General features: G+C 38.3%; 1 protein-coding gene and 2 long non-coding RNA genes across 3 annotated transcripts; 2 read left to right on the forward strand and 1 right to left on the reverse strand.

Moving 5' to 3' along the window:
• Window positions 1-3032: 3032 nt before the first annotated feature.
• LOC133708660 (uncharacterized) lies at window positions 3033-4894 on the reverse strand. The gene is made up of 3 exons (XR_009845936.1): window positions 4643-4894; window positions 4350-4544; window positions 3033-3591 (listed from the first exon to the last, which is right to left on the reverse strand). It is a non-coding gene; the product is annotated as an uncharacterized LOC133708660 (long non-coding RNA).
• Window positions 4895-5504: 610 nt separating this feature from the next.
• On the forward strand, window positions 5505-8275 carry LOC133710445 (amine oxidase [copper-containing] alpha 2, peroxisomal-like). Its single transcript, XM_062136515.1, has 5 exons — window positions 5505-6283; window positions 6437-6818; window positions 6908-7033; window positions 7218-7756; window positions 7919-8275. The coding sequence occupies exons 1-5, from the start codon at window positions 5505-5507 to the stop codon at window positions 8124-8126; spliced, it is 2034 nt and encodes a 677-aa protein (XP_061992499.1). The 3' UTR covers window positions 8127-8275.
• A 7623-nt stretch (window positions 8276-15898) lies between these two features.
• LOC133712369 (uncharacterized) lies at window positions 15899-19280 on the forward strand. The gene is made up of 7 exons (XR_009847330.1): window positions 15899-16594; window positions 17048-17126; window positions 17282-17469; window positions 17577-17903; window positions 18057-18136; window positions 18832-18871; window positions 18995-19280. It is a non-coding gene; the product is annotated as an uncharacterized LOC133712369 (long non-coding RNA).
• The last annotated feature ends 2378 nt before the right edge of the window (window positions 19281-21658 follow it).

Consider the following 21658-nt stretch of genomic DNA (forward strand, 5'->3'; position numbering starts at 1 on the left):
CCATCTAAAACAACAAATGCTATAGGTTAATTAATCGGTTGGTCCCAATTAATAGGTAGGCATCTCTATTCAAACATCATATCTTTTTTGGTCGAAAGGTAGCATCAATTAACAAGGCTAAAAGCCAAACAACAGTACAAGGGACACAGCCCAATACAAACGAAGTTTGCAAAGCATGATTCACATGGTCATCTGCCAGAACAAGCAAGACCAGAGAAATCAACATACAAGAAAGAAACAGCTGAAAACATAAAGGCCAAAGCAGCCCAAAAAACCCAAATCCTAATCAAAGCTTCTTCATCTCCAACTTACAACCGTCATAGCAGATTCGACTCCGGAGCTCCGACGGAAGTCATGAGCGAGAGCTGGTAACCAAGGGTGGTCTGCAGAGGTGCGGATACGGACAGAGCCGCCATACATTCTCCAGTTGACCGATTACGAGAAAATCTCGCATAAAAGGATAACAACAACTAAACCAAGATAGATCTTAGCAAAGAAACCTGAGATCTGAAGAGGTGGTTGCAGAGGAGTACGAACTCTTCCATGGCAGAGCAAGGTGGACAAGAAGGAGGAGATTTGTTCACGGTTTGGACAACATATCAGAGCCACAAAACCTTGTTATATTGGTTCCTACCCACATGATCCTTATTTCATTGTCCTTGGATAACCAATTTACAATAGCACCTCCATGAAACTAGCTAGAGGATAGAGATATACACTATTTTGGACATTTGGGACCATTTTTACTTGTCAAAAAGATCTCGGACCAAATGATAAATATAAACAGAATTTTTTGCTCTCGTTTTCATCGTTAATTGATGTACAGAAGAAATATTAAATGTTTGGAATACCCTAATACACTAGTTTTAATATTTTCATTATTTAATTTAATTTAGTGGTCTTGTGTAGAGCATCTCCAACAACATTACCTAAATTTTTTTTTTGTTCAAAAAAATTCCTCAAAATTATTTTAGCTAAACATTTGTGAAAATTTGCTCCAACAATATTACTTAAGATTGAGGTATATTTGAGTAAATCTTTATTTCTAATTGGTTAATCAAAAGGAAATTATTACATGTCTTTAGTTGTTAACTGTATTTTCAATATACATAAAAAGAAATAATTGATGTATTATCTCTTTTTGATATGAGAAATTTGTATACACCCCCTTATTTCTTAACGCACACTCTCTACATTCCTTTGTCTCATTTTTTTCATCAAACTTATATCTATGCCCCTCCTCATTAATAAATAAAATAAAGATAACCCACAAAAATAAATATAAGAAATAAATGTTTACATATCAAAATATTAGCTATAGATTTTCAAATTAGAATTAAATTTCGGATTAAATATTGTTTAGTCATCCTTGACCTTTTACCCAAAAAATATTTCAGTCACTGTGTTTCTAATTTCACATGTTAAATCCTTGTACTCTCAATTTTGGACCAATAGGTTCATTCCGTTACTCTCCATCCAAAAACTCTGATAAATTGCTGACGTGGCAATCCTTCCACATCAAAAAGTCTATTATACTCTCAATTCATCTTTTTTTCTTTTTCTTAATTTATTTTTTTCTTTTTCTGTGTTTATCTCTTTTGCTTCTTCCAGCTCTAGCAGCACCATTACCGAAATCGGGTTGATGCAAAGGACTCTTCCTTATATTTCTCCCCATCTTGTGTCACCCCCAAATGATCAGTATGCCTATTAATTGTGGAGTTATCCAATTTGTAGAAAACGCAAACAAACTCACACCGCCAACCAATCTGCCTTCTGTGAATGCCTCCACAAAGTCAAACCATTCATAAGCTTCAAAACAACAGCACAAAACTTCAAAGATTCAAACTTGAAGCTCAAAAGCCAAAAGCTCGAATACATGTACTTGGCCACATACCCACCAAGGAAAACCATTCCAAAGCTTCGAAGACCACCGAGACGCTCCAAAGACAAGTATTGAAGGAAGCAAATTGAAACAAATCAAGCAGAAGAGCTGCCCTTTTCTTAGCTCACCTCAACATAAATATCTCAGATACAATTAACCTTCAAAAACCAACAACAAATAACCAAACAACAAATCTAACTTTCTTCCCAGTAGCTTTGACCCCCAAAACATAAAACACCCAAAATCCAATTCAAAAAATAGAGAACAACCCAACCAAAATTAGAACCACAAACACAAGAAGTTTGGCTAAAATTTCTGAGGATCGCCAAAGTCAAATATAAACATAAGTGAGGAAGATTGAGTCGGTGAAGAAGGAGAGAGAGGTGTCGAGGTCGATGCCTATTGCTTTTCCTTTAGTCTTGGCCACAGAAGCGACTACTCCAACGGCAGTTCGAATGAGGCATATAGTAGATGCAATATGGGCTCGGCGAATTTTGGAGCGGGAAGCGCTGAGGCGGTGATCGAGCTACTGCTTGAGGTCGTTGAAGAGGCGGCATGTGTCATCGAAGTTGTGGGAGTCGGGGAAGGGAAAGGGTTGTTGTGGCGATCGTGATGTGCTTGATATAGACGCTGTGGTAGAGGAGCAGACAGAGATGGGTGGCGTCCTTACTGTGGTGAAAGTAGTCGGAGACGAGAACAGTGAGGGAGTTGGACTTGGTGTGGCGGAGGGCCTCTTCCACGCACTGTCGATTGGGATGTAGCACTTTGCTGAACTCGAGGCCATAGAAATTCTTTAATAGTAGCTAAGCTTTCTAATGGGCCGATCAGTACAACATTCGATGAAAGTGAGGGAGAAGAAGAAGATGACGACTGAGGCAGTAATGGCGAGGGCCAGTAATCTAAAAGACCCGAAGCCCCTCCGGTCTGACCTGGAAGTCATCAACTCATAGGAGCTCATGGCCGTCGAGGTTGTTTGTGAAGGGAAGATATGTGGGTAGATCTGAGGAGGGTACAAAAGACCCAAATCTGAAGAAGAAGAGATAAAAATAAAAAAATAAAAATAAATAATAAATTAAAAAAAGAAGTGAGGATATAATAGACTTTTTGACGCAAAAAGATTGCCACGTCAGCAACTTAATAGAGTCTTTGGACGGAGAGTAATGGAATTGACCTATTGGTTCAAAATTGAGAGTACAAAGACTAAACATGTGAAATCAGAATGACATAGACTGAAGTGTCTCAAGTTCAAGAACTAAACAGTATTTAATCCTTAAATTTTCTCCTCATCTCTATAATATACTCTATGCCACTTTAAGATGACAAGTGAACGTCAATGGTAAATAAAATAATTGCAATTCACATGAAAAATTAGCAGACAACCAAATTGGTTGAAATTTCTAGTCACCTTTCTATTGACACTTTATGAATTCATTTTATCATGACTTGCTCATAATGAACATATTAAAAGAGGTTATAAAGTCATCAAATACATCTTAGATATATCATCATCGATCACTTGGCATGGTTTGCAAAAACCACCCTGACTCATTCTTTACCGATTATCATAATGACCATGTTTATATGGGTCATGAAGGTGATGATATATATTGAACCTTTGACAATTTTTCAAGCATCAAGTTCTCCAACTTGAAGAACAACAAAGGTAATGGAGGTAAACCCATTCAATCTTCTAGCGGTGTCCCAACCTCCTTGATGTGAGAAAAAAGAAAGGTAATTAGTAATTATCATATTGAGGTGCTGAAATTAATTAGCAATTAATTCCATATTATTTATTGAAAGAATGTAGTAAATAAAAATTTATTTTTTTCTAATTTATTTATTTAATGAAGAGGGGCATAAATGAAGGTTTAATGAAAAATGACACAAAAAATATAAGGAGTGTGCATTAAGTAATTAGGGGTGTATACATAATTTCTCTTTCCGTATAGGGAGATGAAAACATGAAATTTAGGGATTATCTAAAATAGGAAATGACATGTATAGGAGAACTGTTGAAATTGATATTTGAGAAAACTCCTTTTTTAAAAAAAAATTAATAATAATATTTAGAGGATCGGTTAGAGATGCTCCAATTAATCTAACTATATGATTTATATGGTGGACACGTCGTACAGTTGATTCATTGTGATAATGTTATTTATTTATTTATTTTTATTTTTTTAGAAGATTGTGATAATGTTTTTTGGTAGAACAGTTGTGAGAAATGGGAATAGTAAATTCAAAAAAAAAATTTGAGAAAATATTGAGATAGCTACATAGGCCCAGTTTGGCCCCGAGGTTGTTAGAGCAGCTTAAGCTGCTTATTCCATAATTTAAGTTGGATGGGTGTTTGGTAAAACAAGAGGTTGATGATTATAATCCAATCTCCCACTTCCCAATGCTATAATCCACAAGTTGCAAAAGTGATGCTTCTAGATTAAGAGATTTCAGAAGTTGAGATGTGTACCTATATTGCCCTCATCTATATCCCAACACTGCCAAAACTGGTTTGAAGATGGACTGAGGATTTGATGCCTACAACCCAGCAAGTTCATGACTTCCAACTCCAATCGTGGTCAGCTTTCTTCTACAGATGCAACGAAGCCAGGAGTAAGCCGAGAAGAACTGGAAAAGTCGCCGGCGTCGAGGAACCGTGACGAAGCTGAGAATTCCCAAAAACGAAAATCATCAGAACCTAATCGAATTCAGAAAATAATCACATAGGCATGTAGACCATGACGAGAAGATGAGGTTTCATACCACATGCAAGCCAATTGGTGGCCGGAATTCGCTGAAACTCGCCGGAGCAATCGGACCTTCTCACCGTCGATTCTTCTTCGTCGTCCGGTGCATGGACAATCAACGGCCACATACGTGACGGGTACGATGAGACGAAGAGGATGGTGCCCGTGCGCCGTCGTGGGGTGGCTGGAGGTGAAAGTTCCGGTCAGGCTTCTCTTCCGGGTCGGTGGCCTTCTGACTCCAAGCTCCCTCTCTCTCTCTCGAGCTTTCTAGGCCAATTCCTTTCCTTTTAAAGCCAAATCAACGGACCAGATTAGATGGTGGAGGAAATTGACGGCTCAGATCGCGCCACTTGATTTCTATTTCCTTAAATAAATTTTCAAAACCCCAGAACTTCGGAAAGTCACGATGTATAAGTAACATCATTTTAACATCATGTACTTTTTGGTCATTTTCTAAACTCACAGCACTTTTATACTAAAGTTTACCAAACACTTAAACACTGCTTTTGTACTCACAGCACTTGTAAAAGTACAGTTTACCAAACACCCAGCTACTTAATTTCACAGCTGATTATTCTCACAGCACAGCTAAAGTCGATTTTAAATTAATCACCTCGGAGCCAAACTCGCCCATACTATGATTGGAGTCTTCGAATCAAATCTTGTAACTAGATTATGGACTATTAAGAATTTTGGATCTATATTAAGAAAGTTTATCAAAAGCAGAAAAACAAAGTTAATTAATTAGCAAAGCAGAAACATAACACTTATTGAACTAGAAAAGACGATCGATTTGAATCATTAGTAATCTGATGATCGTTTAAAACTCTTCCTTATGCTTGCTGAAGTTCTATTTAAGGGGAGGGAGAGATGTCTGGATGTCCATAGCTTCAAGAATGGCATCTTTCTCATTATTCTTCTCCATTTTCATCGTCACCTTCTCACCAACCTTGTGCCTGAACCGGTACCATCCCCTAGACCCTCTAACCCAGTCGGAGTTCAATCAGATCAAATCCATAATTCAAAGCTCATACCCCTCTCAAAACCTCACGTTCCAATATGTCGGGTTAGACGAGCCAGAGAAGTCCACCGTCCTCTTATGGAATTCCAAATCCACAGCCAAATCCTACCCTCCTCGCCGAGCCTCAGTCGTTACAAGACTAAACAAACAGACCCACGAGATTATAGTCGATTTATCAACCCATTCCATTCTCTCTAGTAAAGTTCACATGGGAAATGGCTACCCTCTGCTAACCGTAGACGAACAAACACTTGCAAATGAGTTGCCTTTTAATTATCAACCATTCATTCAATCCATTAAAAGGAGAGGGCTTAATATATCCCAAGTTGTGTGTAGCGGTTTTACAGTTGGTTGGTTCGGAGAGGGAAAGACTAGAAGAATAATAAAGATTAATTGTTTTTACACAAATGGGACAGTGAACTTGTTTGTGAGGCCAGTGGAGGGAATAACGTTGGTTGTTGATCTTGATATAATGAAGATAGTTCAATACAGTGACAGGGGTGTAGTTCCGGTGCCAAGGGGAGAGAGAACCGAGTACCGGGCCTCAAAGCAGAAGCCGCCTTTTGGTCCACGACTAAATGGTGCTTCAGTGTTGTCTGAGGGAGATGGGTTCGTCCTCGACGGGAACATTATCAGGTTAGTTAACATTGCACTAAGCAATAACAATGGGGTCACCAAATGATGTTTATGGACATATATATGTCACAAACTTCGGTAAAATGATTTTCTGATTTTTGTTTCTTTGTACCATGCAATAATTTTCTAATTAGTATTCTTTATGATCATCAGATGGGCCAACTGGATTTTTCATCTCGGATTTGATGTTCGAACTGGAACAATTATATCTCAAGCATCAATTTACGATCTGGACAAGAAGAAATACAGGAGAGTTTTGTACAGAGGGTTTGTCTCAGAGCTGTTTGTGCCTTACATGAACCCAACTGCTGACTGGTACTACAAAACCTTCTTTGACAATGGAGAGTTTGGGTTCGGCCAAAGTTCTGTCTCACTTGAACCATTGACTGATTGTCCTAACAATGCAAAGTTCATAGATGCCTACTATGCTTCACAAGAAGGCACACCTGTGAAGATATCGAATGCTATATGTATCTTTGAACGGCATGCAGGAAACATCTTGTGGCGTCACACAGAAGTTACCATCCCAGATGAAGTGGTAATTTGTTAAGTTTCCGTAAATTTACTATTCCCATTTCTACAATAACCATTTGTTTGATCATTTGATAAATTTTCATGAATGAGAATAAATTGCACATAACGGAGGTGAGGTCGGAGGTGACCCTAGTGGTGAGGATGATTGCAGTTGTGGGCAACTATGACTACATAATCGATTGGGAATTCAAACCAAGTGGATCCATAAAACTTGAGGTCTGATATAATAATTTTGAGATTTAATACCAAGTGATCTTACACAGGTTTTTCTTTACGAAATTTTAAAACCGCTAGATACTTTTTTTCTTTTTCTTGTGGAAATGAAACGGCTGGATACTTGGTACCACACAAATCTCATGAGAGTTTATGCTTTCTGCCCTTTGATTCCTTTCACATGCAGGTTGGGCTCACCGGTGTGCTTGAAACTGAAGGGGTCACATACACCCACAAAGACCAAATAAACGAAGAAGTTTATGGTACACTAGTTACAGATAACACAATTGCTGTGAATCATGACCACTTCTTGACTTACTATCTTGACCTTGATGTGGACGGTGAAGCCAACTCTTTTGTTAAGAACAATTTGGTGACCACACGTGTGACAGACCGGAGTATCCCAAGAAAGAGTTATTGGACAGTGGTAAGCGAGACTGCTAAGACGGAATCAGATGCAAAAATTCATTTGGGTTTGAAGCCGTCTGAACTAGTCGTGGTGAACCCTAATAAAAGGACCAAACCTGGGAATTCTGTCGGTTATCGCTTGATTCCAGGATCAGTTGCAGCACCCCTTCTGTTAGAGGATGATTACCCTCAAATTCGGGGTGCTTTTACTAAGTACAATGTGTGGGTTACACCGTATAACAAGTCTGAAAAATGGGCAGGAGGAAAATATGTTGACCAAAGCCGAGGAGGTGATACCTTAGCAGTTTGGAGTCTCAGGTATCGTCAGATTAATTAAAAAGTAATGTTAGGTAAATCACATTTTCTGACTACGTAACAGTGGGACATCATAGATAACCGACAATCTATCATATAATGATAAAACTGTGGTTCTTGTGATTAATTTTTGTTGATCGTCTTGATCAATTTTTGTGTGTGCAGGGATAGGGAAATTGAGAACAAAGACATAGTGCTGTGGTACACAATTGGCTTTCACCATGCTCCTTGCCAGGAAGACTTTCCAATGATGCCAACATTAAGTGGTGGATTTGAGCTCCGGCCAACCAATTTCTTTGAGCGCAGTCCGGTGCTTAAAGTTAGAATAACACCACCTCCTAAGCATGCGGACTCCCCTAACTGCACCAAGTAAATCTACCTCTATATCTTATTGGACTCTAATAATATGTCAGAAATAAGCCGAAGAGCGCAGTGAGATATGCCTTCTTTCTTTCTTCTTTTTTTCTCTTAGTCGTTTTATTTAATCGATTGGATGATTTGATTGACTTTCTTCTTTACAATCTGTATCAGAGTAAATTTATTTTATTTTATCAAATAAGTTTATTAATATGAAAGAAATAATGACAAGTAATATGAACAATACAAACAAAGTCACAAATAGGCATACTTGTAAAAAAATTTAAATTATCCAGTTTGAACAAATCATTTTAAGTCTTAAAAGATAATAATTAATGGAGCTATTAAATCTCTGATAAACTTTCAGACTAAAAAGAAGGTCATAGACTTATGCGGAGACTCTAAATCCATTAAAAGATTTACATATGCTCGACTTTCCGAATGAACTCAGCATCTTAAATAGCCAATACACGTGATAGTTTGGATTAACAAATGATATCACTCATGAGGATGTTTATAATGAAGCGACACCACGACAACAAATGGTCAGACTCATGTACCGGGCGTTTTTGAAAGCCATCCATGAGCTAGCTAGCTAGTGCACAAATTGATTTTGAGTAGACAGTAGTACTGCAAGTCAGATTTGATATTCACGACTTGCATTCCAAACACATGTTCTGTCCTTCCTCGAACTAAAATCAAAACATGCATATGAATTAATGTATTTTTTTTTTTTTTGAATTAGCCCATGAGGCGATAATATCATTCAACTCAAGCCAGAATAGGAAGTTACATACCCTTCCGCTGCCATCTATAGACAGACAAGAAGATAGTAATAGTACCCACAGTGGTACATAGACAATAGATCTACTCATTACACATTAAAGATCGCAACTCCCGTCCGGCAGCAAACCCAAAGCCGTCAGTGAGGCCAGAGCCAGCCTAAACGTCAGGCGCCGCCGAACGAGCACGATTTCTCAATCGAAAAAAACCCGGTCTTTAGGGCTTTAGGGTTTGCGAGGACCAAAGGCTCCCATAACCAAATCGTTGCATAAACACATTACAAAATTAATGTACTTAGTTGATTTATGTATATAATTAAAGGAAATTATTATTTCACATTCTAGTGAAGGAAAATAAATGAAATCAATTTCTTGTTCTTTCTCACGAGCATGTGAAATTATAATTCTCATGCGTGAATATTTTGGACATATAGGAAAATTCATTTTCTCTCACATTTTTTTTTTTTTGAAAATGTCCATTTACTCAAATTTGAGCTACACTAACCCCAACAAATTATAAGCTTTACTTCCTTACCCATAAGATTACTCATTTTTCCCCTAATACCCAGTTAAGTTTATTTTTATGTTTTTTGTTTATTTTTGGGAATATTTTGCCCTCTCTCTTTGTCAGAGAGATAGTGAGAGTGGAAGAGAGAGAGAAGTGATTGGAGACTTCATCGGACTCTTGTCATTAATTGTCAGAATCCAGTCACCGGCTGCCAGACTTCGCCGAATGTCCCCGAAGAGGTCGTTGGAGAGGTCGCTGGAGACTTTTATTGCCCCTAATAAACTTTTATTAAGGGGCAATAAAAGTTTATTGGAGGAAAGGAGATTAATCTCCCTAAAATTAGACAAATAAAACTTTGATTGAGGAAAAAAATGAGGAGATTACATCTGTCACGCCCCGAATTTTGAATAACAAATTCAAATCCGAAACATGAATTTAACAACTAAATCAAATAAACGTTCTGAATTTTTTTCTCAGAACAAACACACCACTCGCCACTCAAATATAAAGTCTCGAAGACCTCGAGTTTATTATTACAAATTCACTCTCACAAGTAAAATTGTAAAGCTCTAAATGAGCATAACAAACCTCACAATAGAAAATCAGAATAACACACTTGCAGCTACTCTACGCAGCTCGATCACCTTCCTGATTCTCCTGACCTGTAGTAGTACCCGCTACACAGTTTGAATAGTGTACCGGGATTGCAACAACACAAAACCCGATAAGCTTTTGACAGCTCGTATGAGTAAACAAGAATGAACGGTTGATTTATTAAAATACATTTCCTTTAACTCAAGTATAGAAATGTAGAAACATCACAATCACAACGACCACCACAAAACCACTTCACTTTCTCACTCTCATATATATATATATATAGACACTTATGAGTTACTCTCAATTTCCCTCATAAGATCACTCAACATTTGGCAGACAGACTAGAGCTCTAACTGATCGTTTCCACCTACCCGGCGCGAGAGCGTGGTTCACGATTTAATACTATCAGTTCCACCTACCCGGCGCGAGAGCGTGGTTCACTGATAGTATGCCATGGTCACCCCGTGACCTATTGATCACCACAGATCACAACAATTTATTGTTCCTCAACAATAAAACTCAACACCTCTCTCAATATATTGTTTCTCAACAATAAACTCAATATCTCTCACAATATATTGTTTCTCAACAATAAACTCAATACCTCTCACAATATATTGTTTCTCAACAATAAACTCAACACAACTCCAACAATACATATTATTTCACAATTCCAACAATACATATTATTTCACGTAAATAATATATATACATAGACATTCACACAGGAATGCCTATTAATACCAACTATAGTTTAAGCATAGAAATCGTGAAATTCATTTGTATAGTTAAAATCATTTTACTTACCTATAGACCGTAGTTGATCAAGTCCATATGATTTTAAAACAAATGTTTATTCCATAAATATTTTCACACAATTACGACAAATAAATTAATTAAATGTCATTGGTTCGTAATATGAACCACGTGAGGTTTACTCACCTCTAATCCCGCTGCGTCTTCTTAACAGCTCAAAATACGATCCACAATCGTCCACCAACTCAAACCGTCAATCACCTAGTCAGATACGATCTTAACTTAGCAATCATTCGTAAACCACACATATACGGAATACCAACGGTCGGATTCTAATTTAATGATGATCTAACGGTCAGATCGAATTTAAATGATGATCCAACGGTCGAATCCTCACGGATCGCCTTTAGGATCATCCTCCAAAAATCATCACGAAGATCCAACGGTCGAATCTTCCTGAATCGTTCGTACTAACATCTCCGCTAATTTATACGAAAATCCAACGGACGGATTCTCACGAATCGCCTCCCTTATCACTGTTTAGCAATTATACGAAGATCCAACGGTCGGATCTTCGCCCATGACCACACAAAGCCACTGGGACAGTCATAAGATCAACATAACAAAACTACAAGTCCATAGGACGGTCCGATCTTCACAGATCACAAATCGAACGATCGAAATCGTAAAATTCATAACTTAATCATACGATATCCAAAAATTGCGTATAATATGTCGAAATGATCGTATTGAAATGTAGAATCTAAAAATGTACAGAACCCATATTTTTGACCCCCAGAGGTGGCCGGAAAGGGCCGCCGGAGTTAGTGGCAGAGCCGCCGCCGACCACCGCCAATGGTGTCGGGGCCGGGCTGCTCTTCTTCGTCTCATCAATTCCAACAACTTTCACAACTAGCACAAAGTCTGAAAATGATTGGAAGTGGTCGAAATTACCTAGAACAGTCGTGGTTGGCCGGAAAGTTTCCAGAAACCGGCAAAGAAATGCAGAAACCGGCCAAGCTTGAATTCGACGTAAAAACTTCCATTTCAGGCTTCGATCCCTTCTGGAGAGTTGTTAATAACATCTAGGCGAACTCACTGGATCAAGAATTACTCAAAATGAAGCTCTAAAACTCGAGATATCTTGATCGAAAGTCTTCGTGGTCGGAAATTTTCCAGAATCCGGCGAGCTTGAATTCCGACGTAAAAAATTTAACCTCAGGCTTCGATCCCTTCTAGGGAGTTGTTAATAATCTCAAGGTGAACTCACCAGGACAAGAATCACAAGAAAAGGTGGTCTATAACTCGAGATAATAGGATTCGAAGGTGGTTTTCAAATTAAAGCCGGCCGAGCTCCGACGAACGTGAATCCGGTCACTCCAGGTGCGATCCTTCTAGGATGATGACCAGCATGTTGAGGTGAGTTCAGGGAGCTACGGATCGTGAGTTTTGGTGGCCGGAGCTTGGAGAAAACCGGCGTTGACCGTTTTCGGTTTCAAACTTTGCAACTCTGTTTCGCCGGATTTTAGGCCGGCCCGGTGGAAAAGGTGGCGTCCGGCAGCAAGGGGAGGTCGAGGCGAAGCTGTGGTGGCTCAGTGGTTGCTTGGCATCGACGGACAGCGGTGCTGCAAGCGGCGGAACAACGCCCAGGCGGAGGAGGAAAATGTCGGGGTTTGAGGAGAGAGAAGAGAGAAAACCGGCTTTCCGAAAATGGAGGGGTGAATAATAATTTTGGAAATTTTCAAAAATGGAAACTTTATACTAACATGGAAATTTCTTCCAAAATTCATAATAAATTCATGAGCTCCGAATAATGTGTTCTACATATGCACGAGATCGTATCGACGAGCTCTACAACTTTCATGAAGGAAGTTTTCCCAAATTCCGTAAGCATAAAAAGTCAACTTTTCACGAGCCCTTAAATTACGTTCGTTTTCGAATAAAACTTGTTTGAACTAATTCCACCACTCCTCCGAGCTTCGTACTTTCTCCCATGACCACAAAATCATTTCCAAAATGTCATCGGAAATTAACTTGAATTTTCGGGGTATTACAACATCAATTGAAAACCCTTCAATGAGGGGTAATAAAAGTTTATTGGGTTTTATTGGGGGAGCAATGAAAGTTTATTGAGGTAAGGTAGACTTATCTCTTTAAACTTAGACAAATAAAATTTTGATTGAGGATGAATATGGGGAGATTATATCAGTTCAATACATTTTATTGGGGGCAATAAAAGTTTATTTGTAGGAAAGGGGACTAATCTCCCTAAAATTAGATAAATAAAACTTTGATTGAGGAAGAATATGAGGAGATTACATCAATTGCAAACTTTTTATTGGGGGAAAATAAAAATTTATTGGGGGGCAATAAAATAAAAGTTGATTTTTTTTGTTCACTTTTTGAAAAAAACTTTCTTCACGGAAGTTGTAGAGGACGTTAATATGAGTTTGTGGATATGTGATACGCTAAAATTGGAGTTGTAAAGAAGAAGTTATAAAAGATTTAATTTAGTGACATTTTTGTAATTTTGACAAATCAAAAAAATCAGCTCCAAAACGAGAAAATTTATTTTTCAACGCTGGAACTTTATGGCGTCGCCTTCGTCTCGTCCGGCCACCTCCAGCCATGCATGAAATTTTTCCCATTCTCTTCATCTTCGAACCCTCTTTCTAACTATATATGTCTTGCACCGTGTTACTCACCATATACAACGAATCAAAGAAAAGAAGCTTCGGCCTTTTTCCGGCATCTTTTTCAAATTCCAGCTAACTACAGCCATATTGAAAGGGGAGACCGACTAGGGTTTGTTCGTTTTTCAATTCTCTACAAACTTTCCAAATATCACATCGCAATTCACACCCAGAACACCATATGAGCTCCGGCATCGTTGTGAACAAGCATGGGTGGGGGGGGGGAGAGAGAGAGAGTGTGTGTGTGTGTGGCACTGGCGTAATTTATTAATTGATGGGAGCCCAAAAGTGTCTTTTTACCTTTAAATGAGGTAAGAGGGCACACTAATCTCTTAGTGCTGTCAGTGGGTTTATTTTGTCCCAAATTTGGGCATTTGGTCAAGGCCCCCCCCTCCCCCCCTCTTTTTTTTTATTTGGTTACATGGAGGGCTAATGCACAAGAAGAAAATTAAACAACTTCGAATCTTGGCCTCAAAAATGTTATCTTTATCCTCTTTAAGGCTCTCTTTAACGCAATCAGGAAGCCGGCCGAAATAGTGGGGATCCAAAGTAAGAGAATGTCTCAAATGAGCAAGTATGTTGGTAAACATGTTGTATTCCCTATAGACAAGAGATGTTAGGTCCTCTCAGTTTTTCATTCGCCAATGAAACTTGTTCCTAATCTTGTGCTTACTAAATATAAGAAAGGAATGAAATTTCTTTGTTAAAGACTCAAATCCGTTAATCAAATGAGGTCTAAAAGTCAATATATAAATCTTTTAAATTTTAATTTTAATATATGTGAATTATCCATATTACATTTAATTAGTTGGCTGGTATCATGGAGAATTCACTTTTAAGGTGTGCATGACTTTTTATTCATTGTTTTATTTGGTCGAAAAGGTGTGTGAACTAACAAAATCTAATTCGATTACTTTTGTTTTTAGTTTTAGCAGAAGATGACTATTTTTATTGTAAGAAAATAGGGCGTTATGAGTGTGAATTGAGATGTGATACTTACAAAGTTTGTAGAGAATTGCAAAACGAACAAACCCCATTCAGTCTCCATTGTGTTACTTCTTAAGTATGTTGTGTTACATTGTTGAAAGCCATATATTGACAATAAAATAGATTTTCCCTCCATTATGTGATCCAAGATGGTTATACAGTACTTATACATACAGTTGGGAAGAAGCCATTAAAAATCAGTGGTTAGATATTAATGGCCTAGCCTCAAGCTTCTTGACCTTAGTTTTTCATTATATATTTGTGTTTTTTTTTTTAGCTGCATGCAAATGTACGTATACGTTTTAGGCATTTATATTAAGTTATCAACCCAATTAAAAGAAGTAATGCTTCATTCAAAAGCCTTGAAGGATAATAATATTATGTCCGAAAATTAACCTCCAATCCAAATGAGAATACAAAACAATCTATACACCTCAGCAGATATTAACTCTAGCCACCTGCCCGTGGCAGGACCCTCAAATGTTAAACACATCTGGGCAACTAGGGGAACAATAAGAAGTATATTTATGTTTTGCTTTTCCATGTGGGAAATATCCTAATCCTAATAGCTATGCTTGAATGCACTATTTTAGGTTAGATAATTATTCTAAAAGCATGCTTTCTCTGCTCCACCACATTGATTTACAGTCTCTGAACAATTTGATTGGTTGCTCGGAGTTTAATCGGATACAATGTCCATTCAAAGGAATGGATCAGATTTACGAGGGTTGCTTCAATGCGGCGGCCAAAAAAATTTCGATTCTCAAGTTGTTCTTTTAATTCCTTTGCCACATATACTGTGTAGGTCTTAAGGTAATTCAAGTACCCAACTTCGTGTCCCAACACAACGGAGGTTAAGGAGCTGAGATTCGTTGAGTTGAATATGACAGGATCTAGTACAAATATTAAAATTAGGGCATATTTGTTTGTAAATATTTTTTTTAATAAAAATTACAACATTAAAAAATAAATCATCCGCTCAGCATCATTTGATATAGTAGAATTAATTTTCCCTCTGTAATTGGAATGTTGTGAGTTCAACTTACGAAATACTAGTTGTACGTTGTATCCAAAATTAACATCAATAAAAAGTAAGCATTCAACTACACTTTTTCTTTTTGAATATATTGTAGTAGCTTGGCTATTGAAGAGAGTTTCTATTGGGACCTTTAAATTTACTCATGTGACATCTCTCCTGTTTTTTTCTATTCAAATTCCCAACTTTACTCTTTAATATTTCTTTAGTATCATCTTGGATTTCAAAACCAAAAAAAAAAAAAGCTCTAGCCCTGTATGTTCACAAGAAATCGATTTCATTCATAGAAAAGTAAATCATAGGCGAAGATCTATTCACTACTACAGAAAACTAAATTGGGGACACATGGATTTTGGATACAATGACATCATTTTTAAAATGCGTCCTTGTATTATTCTTAGGACGTTTTAGTTTTTCTGAAAACACGGAGGGGAGCATGGCCACCCACTCAGCTAAACTAAGGCATCTCTAAGTTTGGTAAGGTCCTAGGGTCGATTCGCTGAAACCCAAACATAGAGAACAATAATATAGAAGTATATATATCAGTCTCCAAAATCACAGCACTCTGCAGCAAAATTGAAAGAGAAACCCTAAATTTTCACTTTCCCGGGTTCTCCAAAATTTCCCTCTCTGAGTTTCAATTTCCCACCATGGAATCTCGCCAAATTCACTTTAGAATTCACCCTGTTCATTTACTCAAACCCAGGTATCAGAGCAGATCGATTCATTCGATCCCCAAAACAAACAGACCCAAGCCACCGCAGCTCTTCGCTCTCCCCCCAAGCCACCGCAGCTGCACCGCGACCGTGTCTCTACCTCAGACTCCCTCGATCCCCAAAAAAAACAGACCCAAGCCACCGCAGCTCTTCGCTCGTCTTCGCTCTTCGCTCTCCCCCCAAGCCACCGCAGCTACACCGCGCCTCTGTTCCAAACCTCCACTGTGTCTCTACTTCAGACTCGCTCGATCCCCAAAACAAACAGACTCAAGCCATCGCAGCTCTTCGCTCGTCTTTGCTCTTCGCTCTCCCCCCAGGCCACCGCAGCTGCACCGCGCCTCTGTTCCAAGCCTCCACCGTGTCTCTACCTCAGACCCCCTCTGGTCCGCGCCTCTGCCTCTAAACGGTAAGTTCTAATTTCTAAACTTCAGCCACAATGAATCTTGTGTCTGCTAAAATCATCCCAAAACCATGTCATTGCTTGATATCCTTTGAAACCATGATGATCTTCTGCACACAGGAAACTAATTTCGTTGTAAAGATTCTACCTTTAATTCATTTTCTGACAATTTCCATTGAAATCAATAGAGTGAGAGATACGATTGGAAGTTTGAATTGGTATTTCACTATTTTCTGTAGTAGTGGGCTTTGATTTGTTTTCTGTTTCTGTTGCTTTTGAACAGATTAAAGTTTTGATTTGTTAAGGGTTTTGTTGATGCTGGATATCAACAGAGTTCATTATCTCTAAATTGACTATACCTATTCAAATCTAAAGAACAATAGTGAGGGGGATTTAATCCAGATACATTTTGCTTATACGATATTCTTTTCTTACTTCTATTCATTTATTTGTATGCAGCCTCAGCTCTATTTGAACAGTGCAAACTACTTAGTAGCAACAGAGAAAACCTCTCCGCCAAAGCTAAGTAAAGTTTAAGGTAAAAGCCTCACTGTTATTTTTTACGTTAGTATACCAGGTAGCATCAATGACGATTATTATATAAATTTTGAAATGCAATGCAGAATACTTCATATCACAGTAAAAAAGTTGGTGCTTTGTAGGAATATGCTAATAATTGATGTGTTTTTCTAGGTACATTAAGGAAGGGTCAGCAAATAGCATTGAACAGACTTTCAAAACCTTCAAACCAAGGCCTTGAAGAGTTTCAAAACGAGGTTACACTTATTGCAATACAGCACCATGTGAATCTGGTTGGAGGGAAGAAAAGATGCTGATATATGAGTACACACCAAACAAAAGCTTGGATCACTACGTCTTTGGTATCTACATTCTCCTTTGCTTTGAAATTTTGAATCACATTTAACTATAGCTTAAAAGGCATATATATAGTTTTTATATTCTGGATTTTCTTTTTCCTGATCGTCAGGTGGAGGTCTGTCAATATCTTGCATCGGCTTTTGTTCTAGCCTGTATTAACTTGCAAAAATCCAGGAAGCACCCTGTATCTTTCTTTTACAATTTCAATTCACCAAAGCAGAGTAGTTTAATACTTGAATGTGACTGCCTTGGCTCCTTCTCTCTTTGATCCAGCATGGTGATGATAACAATTGCAGAAGTAGTGCTGCTTGCATACTGTCATGCAGATTTAACTTTTCTCAATCATTTTCTTTTTATATATCTGTGCAGGATAGGATGCGTATGAAGACCAATGTTGTGATAAGGGTTCTCTCATGCAATGTAATTCGGAATCAAGGTAGTCTCTTACAGTATCTTTATTAATAAAGCGAGGAGTTTACTATTTCTTCAATTAAAGTTTGTAAATTTTGGTCCAAATAGATGATATCAAGAACTAGACTCTTGCTTTAATTTCAGTTTATTCCTTACTCTATTTGCCAATAATCTGCAGATTTCTAGTTGAATACGGCTGCTGGTACCATGTCTCCCTTTAAACATGGTGAGTTTTTTGTTCTTGATGATGGTGGAGAGGTATTTTACCCTTCCTCTTTGCAATACAATGATTTGTCTGCACATTACTAATTGACTGTGGCTTTTGAAACTATGCCACCATTATGAGTATGTTTCCTTGACCGGCATGTAGATGATTATCTCCTATGTTTAACATAAAAGTTTCTTAAGCTAACAATGCACTAATTATAGTGATCATGATTTTATTGCGTTTGAGAATTCTAAGAAAAGGTATTAATGCAGCACTTATGTTGATCATGTAAGTACAGAATAATAAGCAAGCATATGTTGAATATATGAAGATTAGCAATTGATCATTTACTGATGTTAAGCTTAGTGCTTAGTGCTTGTCCATGTTAATAAATGGTTTGCATTTGCTGATGTTAGTGCTTGTATCCAACTTTGTTTGATTTCTCTTAAACTAGAGAGTTCATTTCTATGCACTAGGTAGACAGTTCTGAATAATTGCTGATATATTTTATTTATAATGTCCAGAGTCCTTCAGTCATGGAGTACAAAGCTCTGGGTTAAATGTAAGCATCATTATATGTGTATCTGATTCATTATGTGTGTGTGTTATATCTATTATGCAGGTCTTATCACTGACAACTTGTAGTGCAGTAAGCTAAGCCTTAAACATACCATACATGCTAACTAAGAAACTTTTCACTGACAATCTCTTATTGTTTTTACTTTTGAAAATCCTTTCGGTGCAGGTAATTGTTCCTTGTCATGTTTCTTCAAACTGTATCAAAGGTGAGTCAAAGCTTTTGCATTCTATTTTTTTTTCCAGTGTTGTATTGTAGCAGATTTGAGATGTGTCATTAAGTTGGGCCTCTGATTTCTATTAAATGTTTGGCATTTTGTTATATCTATCAGGTAGTGGATGAAGATATTGGAGATGATGAAACCAAGTTTTGTGCCTCTATAGTCATCTAAGATCACATAGGATATCAACATGTAATAAGGAATTATTTAGTTGGTTTTAATTGTAGCTTAGTTAACTATTGTCATCTAGGATTACATAAGATTAGAAGGTATAGCTAGGAATTAGTTACTAGAATGTGCTTGTAGTCAAGTATATTGTAATGAGTAATAGATACAATGACATTTGTTTTGGGATTGTAAAGATTATTTGTATGTAAATGTCTTCTTTTTGTTTCAAGGACATTTTTTTTTTGTGTTCTATAATAGATATAAGGACGTTTTTTTAGCGTCCTAGTATACATTAGATGACCCTTTTATCGGATTTAAGGACACTTAAAAAGTGTCCTAATATACATTAGAGGACACTCTTCTAATGTCCTTAAAGACATTAGAGGACGCTTTTTTAAGTGTCCTTAAAGACATTAGATGACATTTTTTTTTAGATTAGATGACGTTTTTCTGGCGTCCTTATAAACATTAGAGGACGTTTTTTGAACATCCTTATAAGTGACTTACAATGACTCCTTGATAGATGACGTTTTTTTTGCGTGTCATCTAAAGTTTTCAATGACGTTTTTCGAACGTCCTAAAATGCTTTTTTTGTAGTAGTGATTTGATAATCGATCTTTCTCAAATTTGTTTAGTTTTGATTAATAGATTCGACAAATATTATTTTTGTTTTCACCGAAATCCATGGCAAAACAATTTTTTCTATCTGATTATGGATGTTGAAGCATGAGGCGGAGGAGAGGAGAAAGATTTAAAATGGTCAAGCCAACGATTCTCGTTTGAATATTCAACATGCTCTCTTTTTCTCTCTCGAGAGAAACCCTAAGGTCGCAACCGGCCTTGATTGGCGGCGGCAGCGCTGCAAATTTCTTGACTCTCGGTAGAGAGGTGTTCTGGCTACGCAGTGGCTCGGTTTTTTGGATTTGGAAGGGTGGCGGCGCTTCTCTTTCTTCTCCCCTACTTGGCGGCGACGGAGATTGGTTTCGACGATGTCCCAAGATGCTGGCTTTGGCTCGGATTCGTCCTCTTGAGGGACCGAAGCCTCTGATGGCGGTCAGATTGGCTGCGATGACACGAGACCTCTCACTGTCGGGCGATGTTGGAGGGGAACTCGTTGTTGGCTGGGTTGCTCAAGATCTGGGTTCAGATCCAATCGGGGGCTTCTGGAATGTGAAGGATTACTGGGATCAAGTCGGCATTGACGGCGTGGTGCATTGTCCAGGTGGTTGTGTTGAATCAAGATCGGCTTTAGGCCTGGGAACTGCTACGGACACGGCTGTGTTTGATCGCCTTCATGGTTTGGAGGACGACGTTGATGGAGCGGCGGCCCGAACAGCGAGTGTTGGCGGTGACGTGGCAGGTGGCTTTTGGCTGGAAAGCCACATGTGGGCTCAATGGGTTAGGGCTTTGGTTTACCCTACTCTTTGGGCCTGCATTTTTAGTGGCTGAGCTTCTTGGGCCTTGAACTGGTCGGTGGGCCTCAGCTTTGGGCTCACTGGCCTAGGGTTTCAAGTGGGCTGTTTTACCCTCGTGCTATGCGGCTGGGTCTCCATGGCCTATAGTACTGTTTAATTTTGTTCGGGTCGCAAAAACCAGAGCCTTAGTTGAAACCATTTTATGTCTGCTTCGAGGTTTCTAGGTTTTTGTTAGAATAATGGTGCGTGAATTTCCTAAAAGGTGGGTGTACTAGGGGTATACTGGGATCTTATGCTTTTTTAGGATAGGATTATAGAATGCTCTGAGGAACGATTCTTTTTGTCGACCCCATAGGGGTGTTTCGTTTTTGTACTGCTTGCTGAATTTAATGAATGGGCTGACCTCTTTCGATTAAAAAAAAAAACGATTCTCGTTTGAAAGTAATAAAGAGAATCTTTTCCTTTTCAGCTCTGCTATTAGACCTCAAGAAGGAATGAAGGAATTGAAGAACAATTTAAGTGATGAATGATTTTTTTTTTCTTTCTTAAGGGTAAAAGTGGGTTTTAACTTATCCAAAAAAATGAAGAGGTCAGGTGAGAAAATTGGGAGGTTCCAATAGAACAACTTAAGATTAAATAGGAGAATTGAAACAACAAATCTCTCTCTCTCTCTCTCTCTCTCTCTCTCTCTCTCTCTCTCTCTCTCTCTCTCTCTCTCTCTCTCTCTCTCTCTCTCTCTCTCTCTCTCTCTCTCTTTTATTAGTCAAGTTATCCATGTAAGAGAATAAAAACCCTAAGCCAACACCGCCCTCCTCCCGTGCTTTTCATTGCAAACCTTCACAGCATGTCGTCCATTGACGATGTCACCGCCTCTTTTGCTGCGTCCCTGGCACATATCGGCAGCGAGGTCATTGACATCTTCAAGATGGTTAGAGGACCTCAACGTCGTGCTTCACAATCATACCTCCTGGCCAAGCCTCTTGCGGTGAAACCAGCTGCCTTAGATATGCGACTCTTCTTTAAGCATGTTTTGGTGCTTGACAAAGACTTCAAAATTCATGAACATGCGCAGAACAGATTCGTGTTGAGTTTTTATTTGCTCTGGGATAGAAACAAAGTCTTGAGAGGGGGACCATGGAGATTCAATCATGCTCCTGCTGTTCTGCAAGAGTACGATGGTATCGCATTGCTG

Source organism: Rosa rugosa, chromosome 5 (genome assembly GCF_958449725.1).
Source record: "Rosa rugosa chromosome 5, drRosRugo1.1, whole genome shotgun sequence".
Lineage (NCBI taxonomy): Eukaryota > Viridiplantae > Streptophyta > Magnoliopsida > Rosales > Rosaceae > Rosa > Rosa rugosa.

Excerpts from the sequence above, each read along its gene's own strand:
- LOC133710445 (XM_062136515.1), top strand. The coding sequence starts at position 5,505 with ATGTCCATAGCTTCAAGAATGGCATCTTTCTCATTATTCTTCTCCATT. Across the intron at positions 6,819-6,907 it reads AAGTTACCATCCCAGATGAA|AATAAATTGCACATAACGGA; the intron begins GTGGTAATTTGT and ends TTCATGAATGAG. Across the intron at positions 7,034-7,217 it reads GTGGATCCATAAAACTTGAG|GTTGGGCTCACCGGTGTGCT; the intron begins GTCTGATATAAT and ends TTTCACATGCAG.